General features: G+C 42.2%; 2 protein-coding genes across 8 annotated transcripts in view; one reads left to right on the forward strand and one right to left on the reverse strand.

The window, feature by feature from the left end:
• Positions 1-19,000, forward strand: part of dpp9 (dipeptidyl-peptidase 9) — a 54,311-nt gene extending 35,311 nt beyond the window's left edge. For all 3 annotated transcript variants that reach the window (XM_060931511.1, XM_060931510.1, XM_060931512.1), the window contains 10 exons: positions 2,971-3,130; positions 3,249-3,328; positions 3,424-3,576; positions 8,884-9,019; positions 9,116-9,261; positions 11,060-11,206; positions 11,391-11,543; positions 12,346-12,488; positions 17,749-17,860; positions 18,299-19,000. In XM_060931511.1, coding sequence (XP_060787494.1) covers positions 2,971-3,130; positions 3,249-3,328; positions 3,424-3,576; positions 8,884-9,019; positions 9,116-9,261; positions 11,060-11,206; positions 11,391-11,543; positions 12,346-12,488; positions 17,749-17,860; positions 18,299-18,391 — 1,323 coding nt within the window. In that variant the 3' untranslated portion in view covers positions 18,392-19,000. The remainder of the gene's footprint in view (positions 1-2,970; positions 3,131-3,248; positions 3,329-3,423; positions 3,577-8,883; positions 9,020-9,115; positions 9,262-11,059; positions 11,207-11,390; positions 11,544-12,345; positions 12,489-17,748; positions 17,861-18,298) is intronic.
• Positions 19,001-19,676: 676 nt separating this feature from the next.
• kank3 (KN motif and ankyrin repeat domains 3) overlaps positions 19,677-22,336 on the reverse strand; it is a 39,843-nt gene continuing 37,183 nt past the window's right edge. For all 5 annotated transcript variants that reach the window (XM_060931517.1, XM_060931516.1, XM_060931513.1 and 2 more), the window contains one exon: positions 19,677-21,317. In XM_060931517.1, the coding sequence (XP_060787500.1) occupies positions 21,255-21,317 (63 nt within the window). In that variant the 3' untranslated portion in view covers positions 19,677-21,254. The remainder of the gene's footprint in view (positions 21,318-22,336) is intronic.

Raw genomic sequence — 22,336 nt, forward strand, 5'->3', positions numbered from 1 at the left:
CAGGACTCTGTGGAACAATACAATATTAAAACACATGTGGGTTAGTATACTTATGCATGTTACTTTTGACGGACATAAATTACCAAAGATGAATTCATTGAAATGTACTCTAATTGCACTATAAGATCTGACTAGGGAAAGGGGAATATGAATATTTAAGTAACAGGAGAAATCTAAGACTAAAATTATATAGTAAAATTCATAAATGAAGACTACAACATGAGTATTGCACACAGCCGGAACTGTCTGATAGTAATATGCATGCACCATAAAGTAATAAATGAGACTTAAAATTTGGATTACAGCCAGGAAACACATTTCTGGGCCATCAATCTCTTCCTTTTTCCAACAAGTCCACTTAAAGCTCTCTGACTCCAGAAGGAGACCTGTCTGACCTGTCTGACATGGTGACAAGTACACCCAAAACAAGTTTTATTTATCTTCGATTGGGGGACGTCAAAATATAATGTGCATAAGAAATGTCCGTCAGATTGTAACGTGCGACTTCCTGCTTCCGTCAGGGACCAGCACATTCCACACGATCATTCACCCTCCCGGCAAATTCTTTCAGTTGCACTGGCGTCAATTTTTGTTTACATCCATTATGAAGTATTTCAGCCAGTTCCCCGATCGCTACGGTTCATTTTTAGTGAGTGAAGAACAAATCTATACTTACGTGCGTTACGTATTATGCACGTTAGCTTTCTTGACAGACTGCAAACACACGCTGCTCAGGCGGCCAGTTTCTCCATCTTCTCGGAAAGCGATGATGTCATCAAAACTTGTGGTAGTGTGGATTTCCTGGAGGTTTGTGTATCATGCGGTGCTATGCCGGTCGGAGATATACGATACAGTCTTGTGTACGTTATTTTCTGACAGACAGCGATCCTTTGATTTTACCATCAATGTATTTTGAAAACAGGCAGATTCCAAGGCGAGAATTAATTATAAATCAATTGGTGCTTTTATATTAAAGTGATTGATTACATATATTGTTCTATATTAATGTTTTTAGTTGGAATATTCTTATTCACAAGTTGATGTTGACTTCTGACGGACACAGTAACGTGCATAAGGGTCTTTTTTTTAAATGATTTTTTCATGTTTAGAAAATGTGCAGGCCCATTGTATGTGGTTTTTTAAACACTTCAGTAAACCTGTTTTATGGAGTGTAGTTGATTTAATTCCGACAATAAGTTGTATAGCAATCAAACCTTGTCGCAGTTGGTTAGTCAGAACTGTTACGGTCAGGTGTCTAAAATTCACCAACTTCAAAAAAATTAATTCATGATTTTATTGGGAAAATGTAGCTTGTGATATCTGAAGTTGTCAACATTATTTCTTAGAGCAATATTTTATTTAAACCAAAAAATATCCAATTTATGTTTAAAATAGTGGATGGAGATGATTTTTTATACATGTCTCACCATTATTACCCATTAGCAAATTTTGACTCGTATAGCTTCTATATATAGCTTGCAACATTTATTGCACAAGGTGGCCCACTTTAGATCGCTCCTTCTGGACTAGATGGGGCCGGAGTGAGTTACATCATCATTGACGGTCTCGTTTTAATGTGTACGGCTGAAAATTGTTTCAGTTGTGTTAATGATTTCTATTTGTCTGTCTTTATTGAAGGGGGGAAAAAAGACTTGAGTTGGCCGTACAGTTTGCAATTGTGACGTCAGTTCATGGTATATCCAGGATATACCGTGGCTGACTCGTATCATAGTGGTTTTTTTTGTTTGTTTGTTTTACATCATGAGATACGGTATTTAATCAATGGTGGAACTTTTTTGTCACATGAGCCATCCTTGGCCAATCCCTGCATGGGAATTTTTTTGATGAGGGATATAAAATGGAATATTCACTTCAAGTGAATATTCCATGGTGTGGGTCACGGGGGGCCATTCACACCCAGCCCCCAGTGACCCACACCAACAGGATGACTCAACGACACCTTAGGATTGCTTTTCATCCATGAGAGGATAAATACCTGATCCTCCCTATTGGGGCCTCTGCATGCTCTTGCGACAAGGCTTTCGCAGATAGCTTTTCGCAGACAGTTGTAATTTATCGTTGAGCGGGGAGTAATAGGCGTGCGCGATGTTATTCACTGCCACAACGCAAGGGGGCGCGAAGTCGCGAAATCGCTAGGAGTAGTTGGTGGGTGTGGTTAGTGGAGTGTTTATCCTCTGGTTACTTATAATGACTAGAACTGGAGTCGTATAGATGTACGTACTTCCTCACTTCCTCGATCAACCGCTCTTCGTGCTGCTCCATCTTCGCTCGTGTTTTTAAAAATGCCGGTCGTGAAAACAAACCAAACCGGGAAAGTAGGGAAGTGGAAGTGTGTGTACAGCGGATGTAGAGTGGACCAATCAGAGCCCTCTTGTCTGCGACACTGTCTGCGAGGCTTCTGCGGTGGTCACAATTTTTGGGAGGTGCGCGCAGAGTGTCTGCGAAGGTGGGGGGGCTACGCAGACACTGTCTACGATGCTATCTGCGAGGACTGCGTTGTCAGCATAAATTGGCCTTTAGTCAGACAGAACTGAAGAAGCCTTTCGGATGAGAGGTGAAACGTCTTCAGGAATCTTCAAGCAAGTCCAGTTGCTCTCTTACCACCTACAGTTTACTATGACCTGGAGGACTGAGAATCTTCAGACATTCACTTCAAGTATTTCAGTCCAGCCTGGTTAAGGAATGATGCGACTGATGTGTCTGTCAGTAAGGTGTTATCAGGGTTTGTATTGTTGACTTGAATGGTAAAGAAGTCGGCTGACTCCCATCTTTCTAAGACGATGTTCTGAAAGCGGCAGCCGTTGAATATAGAAGTCACGGAAGATGTTTCGGAAAAAGAAAACGCAGGGAACCCTGCTTTGATGCTACACTGCTGGAGTTGCTCTGGATGTAAAATCTGTCACACCTGGAAATACCACTTTTTTTTTTTCTTTTTTTTTTTTTAAACAGGTCCACGATATATTCTATCCTTTCATTCAAACCAGTAATGAGGAGCTCACCTTCCTGTGGGTGAACGAGTCAAAAACAGGCTTCTGCCATTTGTACAGAGTAACGAGCCTTCTCCAGCCCGGGTGCCACCAGTGGAGTAGAGACTACAGTCCTTCTGAAGGTAAACTTCACAACCACACGGTCTGCTTACATTAGCACGCTTCAAATTAATGTTATGGGTGGCTTTTTTTTTTTTTAACCAGCAATTTAAACACAATTACATTTTTTTATTCCTGTAGATGATTTTAAATGTCAAATAAAAGAAGAGGTGACCGTAACCAGTGGAGACTGGGAGGTGCTAGCTAGACACGGTTCAAAGGTCAGTTACATGGCTTTAAATGCTAGAGCGGTATTTGAACAGCTACTTGATGTATTGCTTCTCGTACTTTTGCTTGTGCTCCTGTTTTCATTTAGATCTGGGTAAATGAAGAGACAAAGTTGGTGTACTTCCAAGGCACTAAAGACACGCCGCTGGAACATCATTTATACGTCACAAGCTACGAATCTCCAGGAGATATTGTCCGACTGACCAAGCCAGGCTTCTCACACAGCTGTTCTGTCAGCCAGGTACGTTTAACTATAGCCTGGCTAATGCGACTTCAAAGCTCTCCGAGCTATTGGTCTGGCCAAGATATTAAGCCCAACCGTTTCCCAGAGCCTGTGGTTGACCCGCCTCCCTGAAATGCCTCAGTTTGCTACTGGTCGAAGCCAGAAAAGGCTGTGACGAAGCTTAAACCAATCACATCACTCTTTCCTCTGACGTATGTGACGCGACGGGGCTAACTGGTAGATTAAACTCTTATCGAAGCCGGTCGGGAGCAAGGCGAAAACGTCCTTCCTTTCAATAAATACCTCCAGGGCTGCTCTTTGCTCCGTTTTCAATGAGAACTTCCCGTTGAATGCTTTCAATACAGCATCTATGCGTAATAGATGCGGAAGCGTGAATGAAGCGCTTCCGGCATAGATTCTGTAAACAATCTATGGCTTCCGGTCGCAGTTCTACTACGTCAGTGCCTTGAACACGCCTCTACCCAGGGCCGTTGGAGATGCTCAAAGTTGATTGGTTCCCGATTTTTCGGGAGCTTGGAAGAGCTGTAGATAGCTTGCCTGGCCAGACTAAGCTCGCAACATGCCCTCGTGTTGCGTCACGCTTAGGATGGGCGGGCCCAGGCTAGTTTAACTAGAGCCAACGCATCCAGCAGCCCTGAGCAACAAATGAATTGTGCAGTAACATGCCAGGTTTTAAACCAATAAGACCACAGCATATTATTGTGGATATTATTAATTAACTCATCTGGCTATAAGGCTGGTGAGCTGTTGCCATGGCGTGGCGTCCATCGTCCACAATTCGGTTAAATTGTATCTCCTTCGTCAATTCTCCACGGATTTCCATTCCCATTGTTTTGTTTGAAAGAACTCATCACTCCGCACAAAACTTGGTTGTTGTTTTGTCAAATTTTTTTTTTTTTGCTAACAAGTTCATAATTAGGCCAAATCAGCTCATTTTCCAACCTCCTCTCTCGTTTCTCATCCGATTCCAGTTCTGATCGAAGTTGTGAGTAGATCTTCCCTTGAGGAACAAAACTTGGGTGGGTTGTTTGTGGATTTTCCCACTGTAAACAATTTGTTTACAACTTTTGTTTACTTTCAGTTAAATCATATCTCCTCCCTCCCTCCCTACCTCAGTTCTCAATGGATTTTAGTTCTGATTGTTTTATTTGAAAGAACTAGTCCTTCTGTACAAAACTTGGTCATTGTATTGTCAAACCTCGTGTCTGAAATCGCTCCCTACTCACTATATAGTGCGGACGCCATTTGGTAGTGCTGTCCGAAACCTTAGTGAGGATTATTACACCCTATGTAGTGCACTCAAAGTATCCCACAATGCATCACGAAAAGTAGTGTACAACCGATGGTCCCTAACCAAAGCAATGTATCCCATCATGCATTGGGGTCGCGCTGAAAGAAATCAAATTAAAAATCTGAAATTTGATTGAATAAAAGGCAGCAGCAAAGAAGAAAGTACGCAGCCTTGATTTAAAAAGAACTGAAAGATGCAGGTACTTTGTATTGATTAATGTGGGAAATACGCTCAGTATAATATGGATTTATCACAAAAATACATATGTTATTTACCAGCTGGGAGGGCCGTATGGTGAAATACCGTGACCGAGGTCTTGAGAGTACTGAGCGAGGCCCTCTGAGCCGAGGTCAGTATTCAAGGCCGAGGTCACAGTATTTCACCATACGGACCGACCTTAAGCTGGTAAATAATATATTTATTTTTTTCTTTACCAAATTCTAACAGAAAACGAGAGCGCCCGAAAGGGAAAACCGAGGCAATCCGCCATTTTGAATCCTCATTCACGGCTGTAATGCAAATTGCTTCCTCCTCAGTATACAAGTGCACTTCCATGGCAGGAAAAAAACTACATTTTGCCGCCTATGTAGTCCCCTATTTATACAAATAGGAGTCATTCAGGATTCAGCCATGTTTTTGCTCGGCGTTAGCAAGTTAGAGGTTTTTAGCTTTCTCCTGAAATGTTTTCTTTTATTTCTTCTTCCTCAGGGTAGTAAAACTCGCTTTCGCTGTGAACACTGTCGTTATCGCTATCCATGCTGTAAAATTAATGCTATTCTCCTGAGAAATGCTGGCAAACATTTATAAGATTTTTGATCATCTTATAAATAAATCTTGTAAAAAAAAATAAATGTTCACAAAAAATTCTACTATGTTAGTTGTTGTGAACGAGCGAGTCTCCAGAGGTCCATAACCGGGGTCCGTACCATAGGATACGGACCCGCTCGCCAGCCAATCAGAGCGCAGGATTTGATGGAAACCGCACCGCGAAAAAAATAAATGCATGTATTTATTATTTTGAAAACCCAACAGCCGACTGTTCTGGCATGTTTTAATTATGCGACAGTCATGACGTAAATACCAGCATGACAGATTAGTGTCCGAAAGTGTTTTTGGTTTTTTTTTCATTCAACCAATGAGCTCACTATATAGTCCTCTATATAGTAATTCCCTATGTAGGGAGTGATGAACAAGTGAGTGATTTCGGACACAGGGAAATTTTTGCTAACGAACTGCTAATTGGGTCACCTTAACGAGTTTTTGGACTTGTCACAAGAATTGTATCGCCTCTTGCAGTTCTCACCCGATTTCTGTTCTGATCCATGTTTTGGGTAGAGCTTCCCTCGGGGAATAAAACTTGGTCATTTGTTTGTTGATTTTCCTGCTGTAAACAATTTGTTTGCCACTTTGTTGACAACTTTTTGTTTATTTTTAGTTAAATCGTGTCCCCTCAGTTCTCAATGGATTTCAGTTCTGATTTGTTTTATTTGAAAGAACTAGACCTTCTGCACAAAACCTGGTCATTGTATTGTCAATGTTTTTACGAACAAATTGGTAATTAGGTCAACTTGACACATTTTCTTGAGTAGAGTTGTATCTCCGCTCTCATTTCTCAGGCACATTCAGTTCTGATCGATGTTTGTTTGTTTTGGGTCGACTTCAATTGAGGAACAAAATGTAGTCCTTTGCTTATTTTTCCAGTTGTAAACAGTTTGTCGTGGAGGTTGGTCCTCTCTCACATCGTCACATTTCAGTTCTGTTTGTTTTGATGCCAGGCCAGATGAGTTACTACATCCTTGACGTTCTGGTTTATCTCGGACACTGGATATGGTTTTTTTGTTTGTTTGTTTTTAAAGGTCCCATGGCATGGTGGTTTGTTGATGCTTTTAAATGGGCTTGTGGAGGTTTCCGGATGTTATATGCCTTTCTCGAAGTGAACCCTCGGCACGTAAATATAGCCTCCTGGGAGAAAGCCCCATTTCAGCGCTTTTCCCAGTGCGTCGTTTTGCTAATGAGAAGCAGGAGGCGGGGAAGGATAGAGGGTGGGGGCGGGTCTTATCATTAATATTCATGACATGTAAACGTGTTACCTCTGATTGGCTAACAGCACTGTGCCGCTACCTCCAGTGGGTCAGAACAAGCGGATGTGGGTGTCTTACTATGGCGAGAGAGAAGGAACAAACCGCGAAGGGAAAAATACCGCGCGCTGACGTCATTAAGGTGCGACGCGAGGAAATAAAATAAATTCAACAACTGTTTGGGTTTTTACTGAACAAACAAACAAATAAAATGAACGAGTGACTTAAAAAAAAGAATGTGGGTGTCTTTTGTAAAAACTGTTTTGATTGGCTATTATAACAGAGCATGCTGCATGCTTTTTGGTTTTGTAGCGCAGAGTACCTGGAAGCCGGTGGTGTAGTGGTTAGCGCTGTCGCCTCACAGCAAGAAGGTCCTGGGTTTGAGCCCCGTGGCCGGCGAGGGCCTTTCTGTGCAGAGTTTGCATGTTCTCCCCGTGTCCGCGTGGGTTTCCTCCGGGTGCTCCGGTTTCCCCCACAGTCCAAAGACATGCAGGTTAGGTTAACTGGTGACTCTAAATTGACCGTAGGTGTGAATGTGAGTGTGAATGGTTGTCTGTGTCTATGTGTCAGCCCTGTGATGACCTGGCGACTTGTCCAGGGTGTACCCCGCCTTTCGCCCGTAGTCAGCTGGGATAGGCTCCAGCTTGCCTGTGACCCTGTAGAAGGATAAAGCGGCTACAGATAATGAGATGAGATGAGTGCCTGGAAGCGGTTAGCTGCACAGCTAATGTAGCCATTGCAAGGCTAACGTGGCACTGATTTTAAAACACGGCAAAACGACCTAACAGTTATACACTTACTTGTTCGGTGTTTGTGGCTGATGCGGCAGGGATGCTTGGTACGGACCCAGGCTTCAGTAACAGTTGATGTGCAAAACCTGCCCTGTACTGTCCCAAGTTGTGGAAACATTCCTCAGGAAAATGCTTCCGACAAACATACACCATCTTAGGTAGACTCGACGGCGTATTATTGGAGTAAATAAAATTAAGCCACTGCGTCTTCAGGGGCTCTCCCGTCGGCAGTAAAAACAGACTCCTTTCTGTGTTGTCACATCCATGTACAGCGCAATTTCCATGTTTGGTGGCAACTTTTGAGCTGGGCGGGGCAATCCATACAGTGGGTGGGAATCCAGAGGGGGGGGCGTGGGGATCATCTCCCTTGCTGACGTAGTAAAGGGAAGAGTTTATCAACGCGCCGTTTTGACGCGCCATTCTCAAATGTTGGGCATAGTTTGGTTTACACATTATGAAATTTCTAGCCACTGGGGTGACTTAAGAAGGTCAGAGGAACTCATTTTAACGTTAAAAAACCTCAAAGTGAAAATTTCATGCCATGGGACCTTTAATATAAACAGCAGACATGCCACCCTTTATGCATTTTGTGTCAAATTTAACATCCAACTATGTAGCGGTGTGTTTTCACTCAACAATACACCTCTTCGGACTCAAGACCACATGATCTGAAAAGGGTAAACACGTCTATGTGGCTGCAGAATATTCGCTAAGGACAATCTTGAAACCATACTTTCACTGCCTGTTAGCTCAAAATCATAGTTTGTGGTTTTTGTTCATTAAACTGGTTTGGAGCTTTGGCTACAGTGTCAGTAACCGGTTCACAGGATCAACATTTGCATTGGCTCAAACCATTGAGTTTGTTTTGGCATGGTAAATTGGGGGGGGTGAAGCAACACAAAATAATACAAACTTCAGTTTGTTTTTGAATTCATGCTGTTTAACTTTAGCACAGATTCGCGTTCAAGTATTACGAAGCTCAGACTGTGATCTAATGACTGATGAAACGTCGTCAGGTTTAATCCAGAAGTCCATTCGCTTTCACTTGTGAGACATTTGGAAGCTAGATGGCTAAAAGTCTGTTGTAGATATGAAAATGTCTCTGTATAATCATGCTTTACCATCTCCATGTTTTTTCTTGCAGAACTTCGACATGTTCATCAGCCATTATAGTAACGTGAGCACTCCTCCGTGTGTGCATGTCTACAAGCTGGTTGGTTCAGACAGCGATCCTTTACACAAAGAGCCGGAGTTTTGGGCCAGCATGATGGAGGCAGCAGGTATGGGAGACGGGGAAGGAAGAGGACATTTTGCACCCAGAAATTTTGCTTGTTTTGTTCGATTATTGAATTTTTTTTTTTTCCGCCCCCTTTCAGGTTGCCCAGCGGATTACGTTCCGCCCGAGATCTTTAGTTTTCCCGCAAAGTCCGGTTTTGAGCTCTACGGAATGTTGTACAAACCACACAACTTGAAGCCTGGCAAAAAACACCCTGCAATCCTGTTTGTATACGGTGGCCCTCAGGTTGGTTTGCTATTATTTAACAATTATTCGCCGAAGGTGACGTGAACATCGGTGAATAATAACGAGACGGCGTCGAGGTTATTATTCACCAATAGTCACTGAGCCAGAGTTGGATAATTGTTTTAGTATCAATACACAGCTGATGATTTTTAAAAAAATGCAGTGCACACAGGCTTGTCACTTATCTACACCGACTCACACAAACTCGATCAAATAAATCACAGTTCCACCTTAACTTTGAATAGTTTTAGCCCAAACTTCACAGCATCTTTAGTGCTTTTAGGAACAGCATTTTCTTTCATCATTTGTAATTCTTCCTCACTTATGCTGACGAAGCAATTGGCAGCCATTTTGCCGAGTCACTCGAGGTGATTATAGAGGAATAATCTGAATCCCTCGACCAATCAGCGTGCACAATTTCCTATAATCACCTGCATATTTATACTAAACCAGGGCTTTTCAAAGTGTGGGGCGCGCCTCCCCTAGGGGGCGCCAGAGTTCTTCGGGGGGGGTGCAACGTGAGGAAAAATAAACCAGAATAAGTTACTATTGCGGACGTTTATGGCCCTTTTCCACTACCCTTTTTCAGCTCACTTCAGCCCAACACGGCTCGCGTTTCGACTACCTCAGAGTGGCGCGACTGGGCTCGCTTCAGCCCTACTCAGCACCCAAAACTCGCATGGTTTTAGAGTGGGGCTGAAGCGAGCCAAACCGAGCTGAGTGAGGTTGGGGGCGTGAGCAGACACTCCCCTGTGCACTGATTGGTGAGGAGGAGTGTCCTCACATGCCCACACACGCCCCGCGAGCACGCTGGGATCTGTAAACACCGTAAACCCGGAAGAAGAAGAATTACGAGAATTTCTGAAGCCTTATGCGCCTCGCCTCATCTATACGCTCTTGCCAGTATCTGTTGGCGTTGTCGGTGACAACAAGCCACAGCACCAAGACCAGCAACACTAACGACTTCATGTCCTCCATGTTTATTGTTTACTATCCGGGTCGTGAGACTACCGCTTAAAAGCTCACTGATGTCACTGTTTGCGCCGCCTAACGACATCACGTGACGTCCACCCACTTTCGCTAACTCCACCCAATGTGTCCACCCACTTCCAGCCAGCACGGTTCAGCGCGGTTGTAGTCGAAATGCAACTCCAACAGCCCCGCTCAGCTCGACTCAACACGGCACGGCTCAGCCCGACTCAGCCGCGTTGGTAGTGGAAAAGCGGCATTAGCGAACTTCAGCTAGCCTTTGCCAGAGACAAAATGGATCGATTTTTAGTACCTAAAGCTACAGTGAGTGAGGAGACAGAGTCTGGGCCAAGCCAAAAAAAGAAGGAAGTATGACCATGATTATTTAAAGTTTGGATTTTCATGGACTGGATCTGAAGATGCTCCACTGCCACAGTGTGTTGTCTGCCAAGAGGTGCTAGCTAACGATGCTATGAGATGTTTAAAACGTGTAAAAAAAAAAAAAAAAATGTTGTTTTCAAAAAGCACAGATGTTTAAAATGTGTAAAAGAAAAAAATGTGTACAACAACCATTTTTTAAAATACGAATGGAACATTAAGTATAGCAACAACAAAAATTGTAAGGGGGCGCTGTTGTTTATTTGCTCTCTGACGGGGGGGGGCTGACTCTCCCACACTTTGAAAACCCCTGCACTAAACAATTTTAAAGGTGCAGTTTGTAATGTTTCTAATCCTGTAATAATGGTATCATTTCAAAGATGCCCAAGATAAAATGGCCATTCACCATGTAACCATAATTAAAATGGGGAAAATGTTTTGCTTTTCTCAGGTGCAGTTAGTGAACAACTCCTATAAGGGGGTGAAGTATTTGCGTCTGAACACTTTAGCATCTCTAGGTTATGCAGTGGTGGTCATTGACGGAAGAGGCTCGTGCCAGAGGGGGCTGAAGTTCGAGGGTGCTTTAAAAAACAAAATGGTATGTACGAATGCCGGTAATCCCTTAAAGGGAAATTTGAAGTCGTATGCTAATATATGTAACAATGAATGGTACAGCGGTAACAGGTTTTTTTTTTGTTTTTTTTAACTCATTATTTGTTGGAACTGTCAGCACGACGCTGAGGGAATCGAAACGCATCTGACGGCTGTCTTTCTGTCTTCAGGGCCAGGTGGAGATCGAGGACCAAGTGGAAGGTCTTCAGTACGTAGCTGACAAGTACAAATTTATAGACTTAAGTCGTGTGGCAATTCACGGCTGGTCTTACGGAGGATTCCTCTCCCTCATGGGCCTCATTCGCCGGCCTAACGTGTTCAAGGTGAGAGCCGTGTCCAGCCTCCTGCAGCCCAGGGAATGCTCCCGTTATTAAAGCCTAATATATCGGTGATGCTAGATTTGATTTAATTTGATTTGAATAGTGAGTTACCGTATTTTCTGGACTATAAGCCGCTACTTTTTTCCTAGGTTTTGAACCATGCGGCTTATACGAAGGTGCGGCTATTCTGTGGATTTTTCTTCCACCGCTAGGGGCGCTCTAACCGGAAGTAGAATCAAAAATAAGATAGACGAAAAATCAATGCAAAGAAGAATTAGCAGATCTTTAGCAGATAGAACACGCACGACAAATTACTAACTGGTAATTATTTTCAAATCCAGCGAAGATGATTAAAGTGACTTGTGGTTTCAAACACAGGAGAAATGAAGGTAAATAAATACCGGTTATTTTCTCTTGGTTCTGTTCCGTTTTAATCAGCAAAGTTGCTGCCGTGTTAAAAGGCACTGTTCGGAAAGAATCTGTTCAGGTACATACATGTACATTTACAGTACAAAATCGTTCTGTACATGCAGTAAATATCTAATTTTTCAACATAGATATCTGCGGCTTATAGCCCGGTACGGCTTATATATCTTTTTTTTTTTTTTTTTTTAAATAGAGCGGATGCGGCTTATATACAGGTGCGCTCTATAGTCCAGAAAATACGGTAAATGTTTCGCAAGTGTTATGCACGATTGTGTAACTATCATCATTCCGCCTGATTCCATTTGTCAGCCCTTTCAGGAACAACAAATTCCTGTCAGTCCAGGAACTGGGATTGTAATCAGAAGCATTTTTCATTTAGGTGGCTATAGCTGGAGCTCCAGTGACGGTGTGGATGGCGTACGACACCGGCTACACAGAGCGCTACATGGACGTGCCTGAAAACAACCAGCAGGGCTATGAAGCAGGCTCTGTGGCTCTGCATGTGGACAAGCTTCCAAATGAGTGAGTTCTCCAAATAATCACCTTTACAATGCATAACGTGCGCTTCGGTTTCTTGAGAACGCACCAACTTCCAACCGAATCTCTAAGCACCTATAGTAGAGAAGAGTATTGACACACTTCCTGTATTGAGAAAAGAAACAAGACCATCAGCGACTGCGTAGCTCATTTCGGCCCCGTCTAGTCCAGAAGGAACGATATAAAGTGGGCCTCTTTGTACAATAAATATATATAATGAGAGAGCAACATCTGGGTAGAAGTTATATGCACCCTAGGTACCCCTACCTTCATGCCAGAGAGAATCAAAATCGGTGAAGAATTGAGAGAGAAGAAGCAATTTGTGTGGAAACTGCTCGTTAGGGATTGATTGATTTACTCCATATCTTCATTATTAATTGCAGTTATCCAAATTTGAGTAAAAGCGCCAGTATATGCACCCCTTGCAGACTTGCCTTCCTGCCAAGAAGAATAAAAATCAGTGAAGAATTAAGCGAGAATAAGCAATTTTTGTGAAATGTGGACGACGACGGAGAGCACACGACGGCAGAAGGTCATCGCCGGTCGGCCGGATGAGCTAACAAGGGCAGTCGTTTCATCTAACTTAATAACACCAGAGCAATAACGTAAAAAGCAATTGCGTTCTCTTAAACTGAGGCGCGTCTATGTTTCTGTCTGGATCAGTATGATGATGAGCTGCTTGAGAATAAAATAAAACGCGAGCAAAAAGGGTTTTTTTTCTTCCTTCCTCACCCACCAATTAGTTCTCCCCATCATACGCCAATCAACCACATCTTTTCGAACTGCTGCTCATGCTGCCTCAGGTGGTGTTTACATTAGACCGTATCCGTCTCGTTTTCGTCGCGGATGCACTGTCCGTGCACGTTAAAACGCCGGGAAACGACTCCACAGGCGGAACAACTTGAATCCGCCAGGGCCCACGTATTCAACCCAGTTCGTATCTGATCCGGTGCTGTGTAAACATTGAGGAACGAGGAAACGCTGTGCTGAGCTCTAGCTGACGTCGTCATTGGACAATGTCACTGTGACATCCACCTTCCTGATTCGCTGGCGTTGGTCATGTGACGCGACTGCTGAAAAACGGCGCGGGCTACAGGAAACGACACAGCAGCAGCTCAGTCCCGAATCACTGCTCGTGCGCTTCACTCGCGCGCTCTTGTGAGCTGCGCAGGGCCGGAGTGCGCACCCTCCAGAGGGCACTCGCTGTTCAGGGCAGAGTGATTTGGAGCGCAGGAGGAAGCGCTGAGCCGCACTGAGGTTTATTTACGCATTTCAACTTATTTACCTCCTTCAGGCGCTTAAACTCAGTGAGAACATGAACATCACAGCCAGGTGTGTTTATCTGCTGGAGAAGGTGTTCGCTTGCCATCCTTCCACTTGCAAGTGGTGAGTGACTTGCGCATGCCCGATATGCACCGGGATCATGTGACGTGCCGTCTAATTAGTCATGTGATCAGCGTATCCGTGTATTGGCGTTGCTGTGTGCACGCGAATCGTTTTAAAAACGTTAATCTGATGATCCGCTGATACGGTCTAATGTAAACCCCACCTCACAGGGCTGTGTAACACACTCAAAGGGAAGTGCTGTGCACCCACTTCAACATGCATGAACTCACAGATATAAGGCCTGTGATTGGCTAGTGTCACTGTGATTGATAGGGGAGAGTGAGTCCACAAATAAATAAATAATACCTGCAGTTAATAATTTATGGAAACTTTTGATGTTTTTACTTAAGTCAACTTGTTCAACAGTTGCTCTTCAAATACAAGTGAGTTTGGAGTTTGTTGTTCTTTTCTCAATATAGGAAAACACTGAAGTTCTGGACTGTTCCTTCACCTAGTGTTTGACTGCAAAATTGCATGAATAGTCCAACCCCAATTCCAAAAAAGTTGGGACGCTGTGTAAAGTGTAAATCAAAACAGAATGCAATGATTTGCAAATCTCATAAACCCATATTTTCTTTTCACAATATAACTTAGACAACATATCAAATGTTTAAACTGAGACATATATGCTCATTTTGAATTTGATTGCAGTAACACGTCTCAAAAAGGTTGGGACGGGCAACAAAAGGCTGGAAAAGTAAATGAAACGGCTGGAGGAACATTTTGCAACCTCATTCTCATCTCATCTCATTATCTGTAGCCGCTTTATCCTGTTCTACAGGGTCGCAGGCAAGCTGGAGCCTATCCCAGCTGACTACGGGCGAAAGGCGGGGTACACCCTGGACAAGTCGCCAGGTCATCACAGGGCTGACGCATAGACACAGACAACCATTCACACTCTCAATCACACCTACGGTCAATTTAGAGTCACCAGTTAACCTAACCTGCATGTCTTTGGACTGTGGGGGAAACCGGAGCACCCGGAGGAAACCCACGGGGAGAACATGCAAACTCCGCACAGAAAGGCCCTCGCCGGCCACGGGGCTCGAACCCGGACCTTCTTGCTGTGAGGTGACAGCGCTAACCACTACACCACCGTGCCGCCCCCATTTTGCAACCAAGTAGGTTAATTGGCAACAGATCAATAAGATGATTGGGTATAAAAGGAGCATCTTGGAGAGGTGGAGTCTCTCAGAAGTAAATGGGCAGAGGTTCACCAATCTGCGAAAAGCTGCGTTTACAAATTGTGGGACTATTTCAGAATAATGTTCCTCAATGTAAAATTGCAAAGACATTGAATATCTCACCGGTGAGTGGCCTAGTGGTTAGCATGTCCGCCTCTCGATCGGGAGATCGCGAGTTCTACCTGCGGTCAAGTCATACCAAAGACCATCATAAAAACGGTACCTACTGCCGTCTGGCAAGGCACGCTGCAATACAGATGCGAGTGGGGAGTCAAACTCTCGCAGTTACCAGAGGTCTAGCCCCCCACTGTAACCCTGGCTATGTAATAGGCGAGAGGCCGAAGGCTACGGAAATGGAGATCGGTGCCGCCCTATGCGCCACATGGTGTGGGAAGGACTTTGATTGATTTGATTGAATCTCTCATCATCTACAGTACATAATATAATCAAAAGATTCCGAGAATCTGGAGAAATCTGTGTGTGCAAGGAACAAGGCTGAAAATCAATACTGGATGCCTGTGATCTTCGGGTCCTCAGGCGACGCTGCATTAAAAGCAGGCATGATTCTGTAATGGAAATCACTGCATGGGCTTAGGAACACTTCCAGAAATCATTTTGCCGTGCTATACGCAAATGCAGGTTCAAGCTTGATCCTGCATAGAAGGATCCATATGCGAACGTGATCCAGAAACGACGCCATCTTCTCTAGGCCAACACTCATTTAAATTATTATTTTTTTTTAGAAATCATGGACACCACGTCCTCCAGGCTAAAGAGGAGAGGGACCATAATCAGTGCACGGTTCAAAAGCCAGCATCTGTGATGGTTTAAGGGTGCATTAGTGGCTATGGCATGGGCAGCTTGCACATCTGGAAAGGCACAATCAATGCTGAAAGGTATATACAGGTTTTAGAGCAACGTATGCTCCCATCTAGACGACGTCTTTTTCCGGGAAGGCCTTGCATATTTCAGCAAGACGATGCTAAACCGCTTACTGCGTCTATTACAATAGCATGGCTATGTAGTAGAAGAGTATGGGTGCTGAACTGGCCTGCCTGCGGTCCAAACCTTTCACCAATTGAAAACATTTGATGCATCATGAAACGACAAAGATGACCCAGGACCGTTGAGCAGCTATAATCCTATATCAGGCAAGAATGGGACAACATTTCTCTCCCAAAACCAATAGCAATTGGTCTCCTCAGTTACCAGACGTTTACAGTGTGTTCGTAAAAGAAGAGGGAATGCTAGACAGTGGTAAACATGGCCCTGTCCCAACTTTTTTGAGACGCTATTAAAATGACTTTTCTTAAAACAGTGGTAAATTTTCTCAGTTTAAGCATTTGTCTCAGTTTAAGCATATTGTGAAAAATATACGAGTTTGATATTTGCAAATCATTGCATTCTGTTTTTATTTACATTTTACACAGCGTCCCAACTTTTTTTGGGATTGTGGATGGATGTATGATTTGAAGTTATGGTATATTACTCAGACCCTCCAGGATTTCGCGATATTGCGATTTGCAACTTGAACGCAAATTCAACCAATCCCCGTGAATTCAGGGCGGTGTTGCAATTATATCCAATCACCGCAACTTTCCCGCAGATTTGACCAATTGTTGGCGTCGTCTTGAGGTGATGTTGACAAACTACCTTCCGCCTTACTTCCAGTGTTGCCAGATTGGGCGGTTTCCTGCCCAGTTGGGGGATTTCAAGTGCATTTTGGCGGGTTTCGAACATATTTTGGGCTGGAAAACGTCAGCAGTATCTGGCAACACTGCATACTTCCGTGTTTCCGTTCAAGAGAAGCAGTATGCGTGAGTCAATGTTTATATAGGCTTAAATTATGTTACTGAAAGTGTGTTATGTTTACAGTGAAGGACTGTGTGCACTTTATTTTTTTACTCAATACAAGAAATTAACGGATGCCAACGTTTTTGCCAAAATGGTATTTTATTTTCCATTGTTTAGGCAGCTTCAGCATCATACTGTGAGATTCTGTTCAAATTTGTTTGTTTTTTTTCTTCTATGAAGCCTGAGCCATTTATTTTATTAGTTTATAATTATTGTTTAATTTAGTCTTCAGGAGAGACTGCCTGCACACAGTACTAGTATTAATAGTTTTTTTTTCTTACATGAAAGCTGAGGCATTTATATTATATTTGAAGGTAACTTCATGTTGTGCTGTGAGGTTCTCTGCACTTTAACTTTTGAACCAACAGGTGCATTTGGATAAGTAAAGCCTATTTTTCTGCACTTTTGTAGTCCTGGTAATCTTTTATATTGGTGAAGTTGTTTATAGGACCATTTCTCAGTGTGTTTTTTTTTTTAATCAATAGTTTTTCACTAATAACTTAATATTTAACATATTACTCAATTTTAATCGAGAAAATCGCAACAATTTCTCGCAACTTTCACTTCCTCCCGCAATGTAATCGCAACAAAAACCTAAAAAACACCGCAACTTTCATCGCAATTTTTTGGAAACCCCCCACAACATCAGACATTTTAGCCCGCAACAATCATAAAAAAGGCCCGCGGAATCCTGGGGGACTGAATACTAGTCTATCCAGAAACTCAAAGCCTAATTTAAAGGCCATTAGTCACTGGGAGGAAAAACAGTTTTACTCTCACACCCAGGAATTTTAACATTTATTGATTTATTTTCTTAACAGGCCAAACCGATTACTAATCTTACATGGGTTCCTTGATGAGAACGTGCACTTTTTCCACACCAACTTCCTGGTGTCCCAGCTTATCCGTGCAGGGAAGCCATATCAGTTACAGGTTTGCTCACTTCGTTTCCATTTTTATTTGTTGCATGTAATATCTTTTCGCAAACAGACGAATGATAAATCTTGTTCTGTATGTTTTTGTTCTAGGAAGTGTTTGTTTTAATTATTCAAAAATGACCATTTATCAAGCTAAAGTTTCCATTATAGCACCATGCTCTTGAATTCTTGATTTTTCTGTAACCGCAGCAGTTAGTAGTGCTTGGCCATCTCACATCAAGGTGTCGTTGATTTATTTTCCTAGAACACCACACTCCTCTAAGTGTTACCTTGACAGTTGTTTCAGACAGCATAATGTACAGATTTGTGCTTCTCGTGTTTTTTTTTTTTTTTTAAATATAAATATTGCTGAAACTTTGCGTCAGTAGCAGTGTTAAGTATGTGAAGCCTCTTGGATCAAACTTTGTTACACCGTAATTGTTGCCTTTTGCAGATCTATCCCAACGAGAGGCACAGCATCCGTTGCCCAGAGTCCGGTGAGCACTACGAGATCATGCTGCTACACTTCCTCCAGCAGCATCTCTGATGACCACTGCAGTTTCACTGGGACAGCCTCCAGTCTCTGCCTACTTCCACTCAACTAATCACTGTCCACCAGCTTTTAACAGCTGAGGGCTGAGCTCTTTGCCCTAAATTTAAATTCATCCATTTTCCTTCTGGAAACACTGTCCCAGGAACAGTTGTTTGTTTGTTTTTTTTTTTTTTTGGTTCCCCCCCCAAAAAAAAAATTGAGCATGTCAACAGTTTTAGCAGATTTGAAGACATGTGCAGGCAAGAGGTCGCAGCACCCCTTCCACGAAAGGGACCGTGTAGCTTATGAACCTCTTGAGCAACTTCTGATTTTTGCAATTTTGTGCCACGTCAAGCTAATATCTTCCCTCCTTTCCTAAAATTGAAGAAGTTGCCAAATTTTTTATTATTATTTCCTTCCTTGTGGCCTAACAGACTCCCCCTCCCCCACCCACCCCTCATACGGAGAAACCTCTTATCTCCTGGTTAACACATTGTTTTAACTTAAAGCTCTTCTGTTGTGTGACCTGGATTATGATGTGGCTCTTGCATAGAGACACCTCACACTACTACCTGCGATTCGTATTTTAAGTGTGTATTATTAAAGGAACATATTTTTTATGAATTCCAACTCTTTTTATAAAGTGGTGTGATTATGTACAAACTCATTAAATAGCAGTGTTCCAGCCATGTTTTTATCGAGGTGGCTGATTCAATTACATAAGCTGCACACACACACATGCAAAATCGGTGATCAGAGGCTTGTTTTTAACTTGCTTTATCGTCCTCGGGTTTCTGTTTTAAAATGCTCAGTGATTTGATTTGGCAGTAAATCCAACTTTCACGTCCGGAAAACTGTCATTCAGGGAATGACTCTGCTCTTTTACATGAATTTTAAATTGAAAAAGCAAAAAATGATTCCTAAGCCAATTATTTAACTCCATTGTTTAAAGTCAGACAAGGAAAAGCACTTGAGAACTGATTATTGAAGACCGAGAGATCCTTTTTTTTTTTTTTTTTTTCATCCTGAAGGAAATTGCCACAAAGCAGTCTTGTCTGGATGATAAAAGACCCCGATAAACGCTACTGCACCTACGTAAGCCCTCCTACTTGCCACCAATTGTGTTTAGACGGGCAGTTGCGTTGGGGCAGCTTGTTCTGGTGCAAGTGCCCGTGTACAATCAGCTTTGTATCTGTCTCACTAATCATATGATCATTTATGGATGTGATGACACCTGAAAATTGTTCTGGAGAAAAGGAAGAGCAAAGTTGCTGGTATGTACAGAAAACAGGAAGTCACCTGTATATAATAAACTTTAATTTTTCATGTTTTAAGGTGGCTAAGTATCCCAAGGCACGTAACAAATAGCAATAATATTTTACAGTCAAAGGTAGCAGTGATGGGTTAGGCACAAATTGAACACTAAACAAGCAATTAGGTAAAAATAATAATACACTAAGAGTACGTTATTGCAAACACATGACCTTAACTCTTACTGTCTGGTTTTAAAGTCCAGCGGTACTATACTCATAAGCAGGAGCAACAGCCTTTAGGATTGGGAAAATACCCTAAGAAGCTTTTTTTATTATTATTATTCTTTGGTACAATCTTCAACATAAATGTGCAGGTTTTTTGGTTTTTTTTAAATGCAAGTATCCTGTTTTCTCGCTAATTCACACTGCAGTGTAGTTAGACAGCACAGTAAGCTACACTTTCAAGCAAATTTTACCAACTTTTCCATTCCACATCTCCCAGGATGCATGTTTACCTCCAGGTGGCACAAACTAACCAAGAGGACCGACGATTCTCCCTGCTCACAGTGCAACCCTCAGATATTGTGGGAACTGGTTCCTGCAACGCTCACCATTCTGCTAAACAGTGTTTTGATAGTGTTGAGATAGAACTTTCTTAAATAAACCTATACAGCAACAATAAAGCTAGTTGTATACAAATGGCCACCAAGACAGCTTAAATACTGTAAGAAAGTTAACGATTTGTGGCCTGTTTTTCTTTGTAATTATTCATTTTTTTTCTTCACAGTTGTGTGTCTAAAGCATGCATCTATTACTGCAAATCTTCTGGACAAAAAGTTAAATCATACCAGGCTAGAACAGTGTTTTATAGGTTGGATTTAAATTTTTTTTTTAAGAAACTTAACCTATATGGGTAGGTTTAAACAGGAAAAAAAAAGGAAAACATGCGTTCACTTAAGTCTAAAATGATAAGAAGTTAGAGGGGGGAAAAAAGTTAATTTTTTTTTTAACACAGAGATACAGTTCAGTTGTAAAATATGATATTTGGTGTGGTCCAGCAAATTTGTACTCACCAGAAGGAAACATTGCAGCAGATCAAGTAAGTTCCCAGACAAGTCATTTTTCCATCTAGTCAGTGCGGTTTTGCTTATTAGGTTTCATTGTAAGAAAACAAAACACGGAGTTACCCAAATGAACGCGATCTGATCACCAGATTTAAAGCTACAGGCTGTTGTGCGTTCTGAATTGACAATGAACAAATCAAAGCTGACTTTGGCCTGAGTATCAATCCACTGTGTGAACCTGATGAACCCAAAAATCATTCACTGATAGTCTGAGCCAAGATATTCTTGACTTCTTAGATCAGTGACCCACGTCTTTAAAATAAGCTACAGGGGTCTTGATTGTCCTCTTTGCACGAGACTAAAAATCCACAGATGCTTTTCATCCTCAATAAAAAAATAACCCTGTGATATAATGCATTAAATGACATAACACTGTAAATGGAATATCTGGAGCAAACATGATTACATAGAAACCTGTCATGTGAACAATGTTAATTTTTCAGTAAAGGTAGTTAATGCTGCTAATAATCACTTCTCGCCAGTTTTACAGCTAGTAGCCCATCACTCAGAGGGACAGGTCTTTCTCGGACTGGATGGACTCCTTGGGTTTGCTCTGGGGGACACCTAAAACAGAAAAACAATATACATAACTAATTTAGTGCCATGCGACAAGAATAAATTTCCCAGCAGTATTTTTAGGTCTTCTTTGCATGGTAGTGTCCGAGTGTGCAGCTGTACTTCATATATTTGCATAGAGCCTTGGGTCTGGTTTGCGAAATAAATATTGGTAGCATGAAAAGTTCCAAAAGAGAAATTTTGATACGAGATGACTGATTTAAAGCAAAGTTCATCCCCATTCATTCATCGAACAGCTTATGAACCAGGCTAATATATCACACAATGGTTATCGGGCTATTTTTTTTATTTATTAAAAATATATATATATATACACACACATGCATGCACAGAGTGGCGCTTGAAAGTTTGTGAACCCTTTAGAATTTTCTATATTTCTGCATAAATATGACCTAAAACATCAGATTTTCACACCAGTCCTAAAAGTAGATAAAGAGAACCCAGTTAAACAAATGAGAAAAATATTAAACTTGGTCATTTATTTATTGAGGAAAATGATCCAATATTACATATCTGTGAGTGGCAAAAAGTACCGTATGTGAACCTTTGCTTTCAGTATCTGGTGTGACCCCCTTGTGCAGCAATAACTGCAACTAAACGTTTGCGGTAACTGTTGATCAGTCCTGCACACCGGCTTGGAGGAATTTTAGCCCATTCCTCTGTACAGAACAGCTTCAACTCTGGGATGTTGGTGGATTTCCTCACATGAACTGCTCGCTTCAGGTCCTTCCACAACATTTCGATTGGATTAAGGTCAGGACTTTGACTCGGCCATTCCAAAACATTAACTTTATTCTTCTTTAACCATTCTTTGGTAGAACGACTTGTGTGCTTAGGGTTGTTGGACATGGACAGATGTCCTGACATTTCCCTTTAGAATTCGCTGGTATAATTCAGAATTCATTGTTCCATCAATGATGGCAAGCCGTCCTGTCCCAGATGCAGCAAAACAGGCCCAAACCATGATACTACCACCACCATGTTTCACAGATGGGATAAGGTTCTTA

This window comes from Neoarius graeffei, chromosome 10 (assembly GCF_027579695.1).
Source record: "Neoarius graeffei isolate fNeoGra1 chromosome 10, fNeoGra1.pri, whole genome shotgun sequence".
Classification (NCBI taxonomy): Eukaryota; Metazoa; Chordata; class Actinopteri; order Siluriformes; family Ariidae; genus Neoarius; species Neoarius graeffei.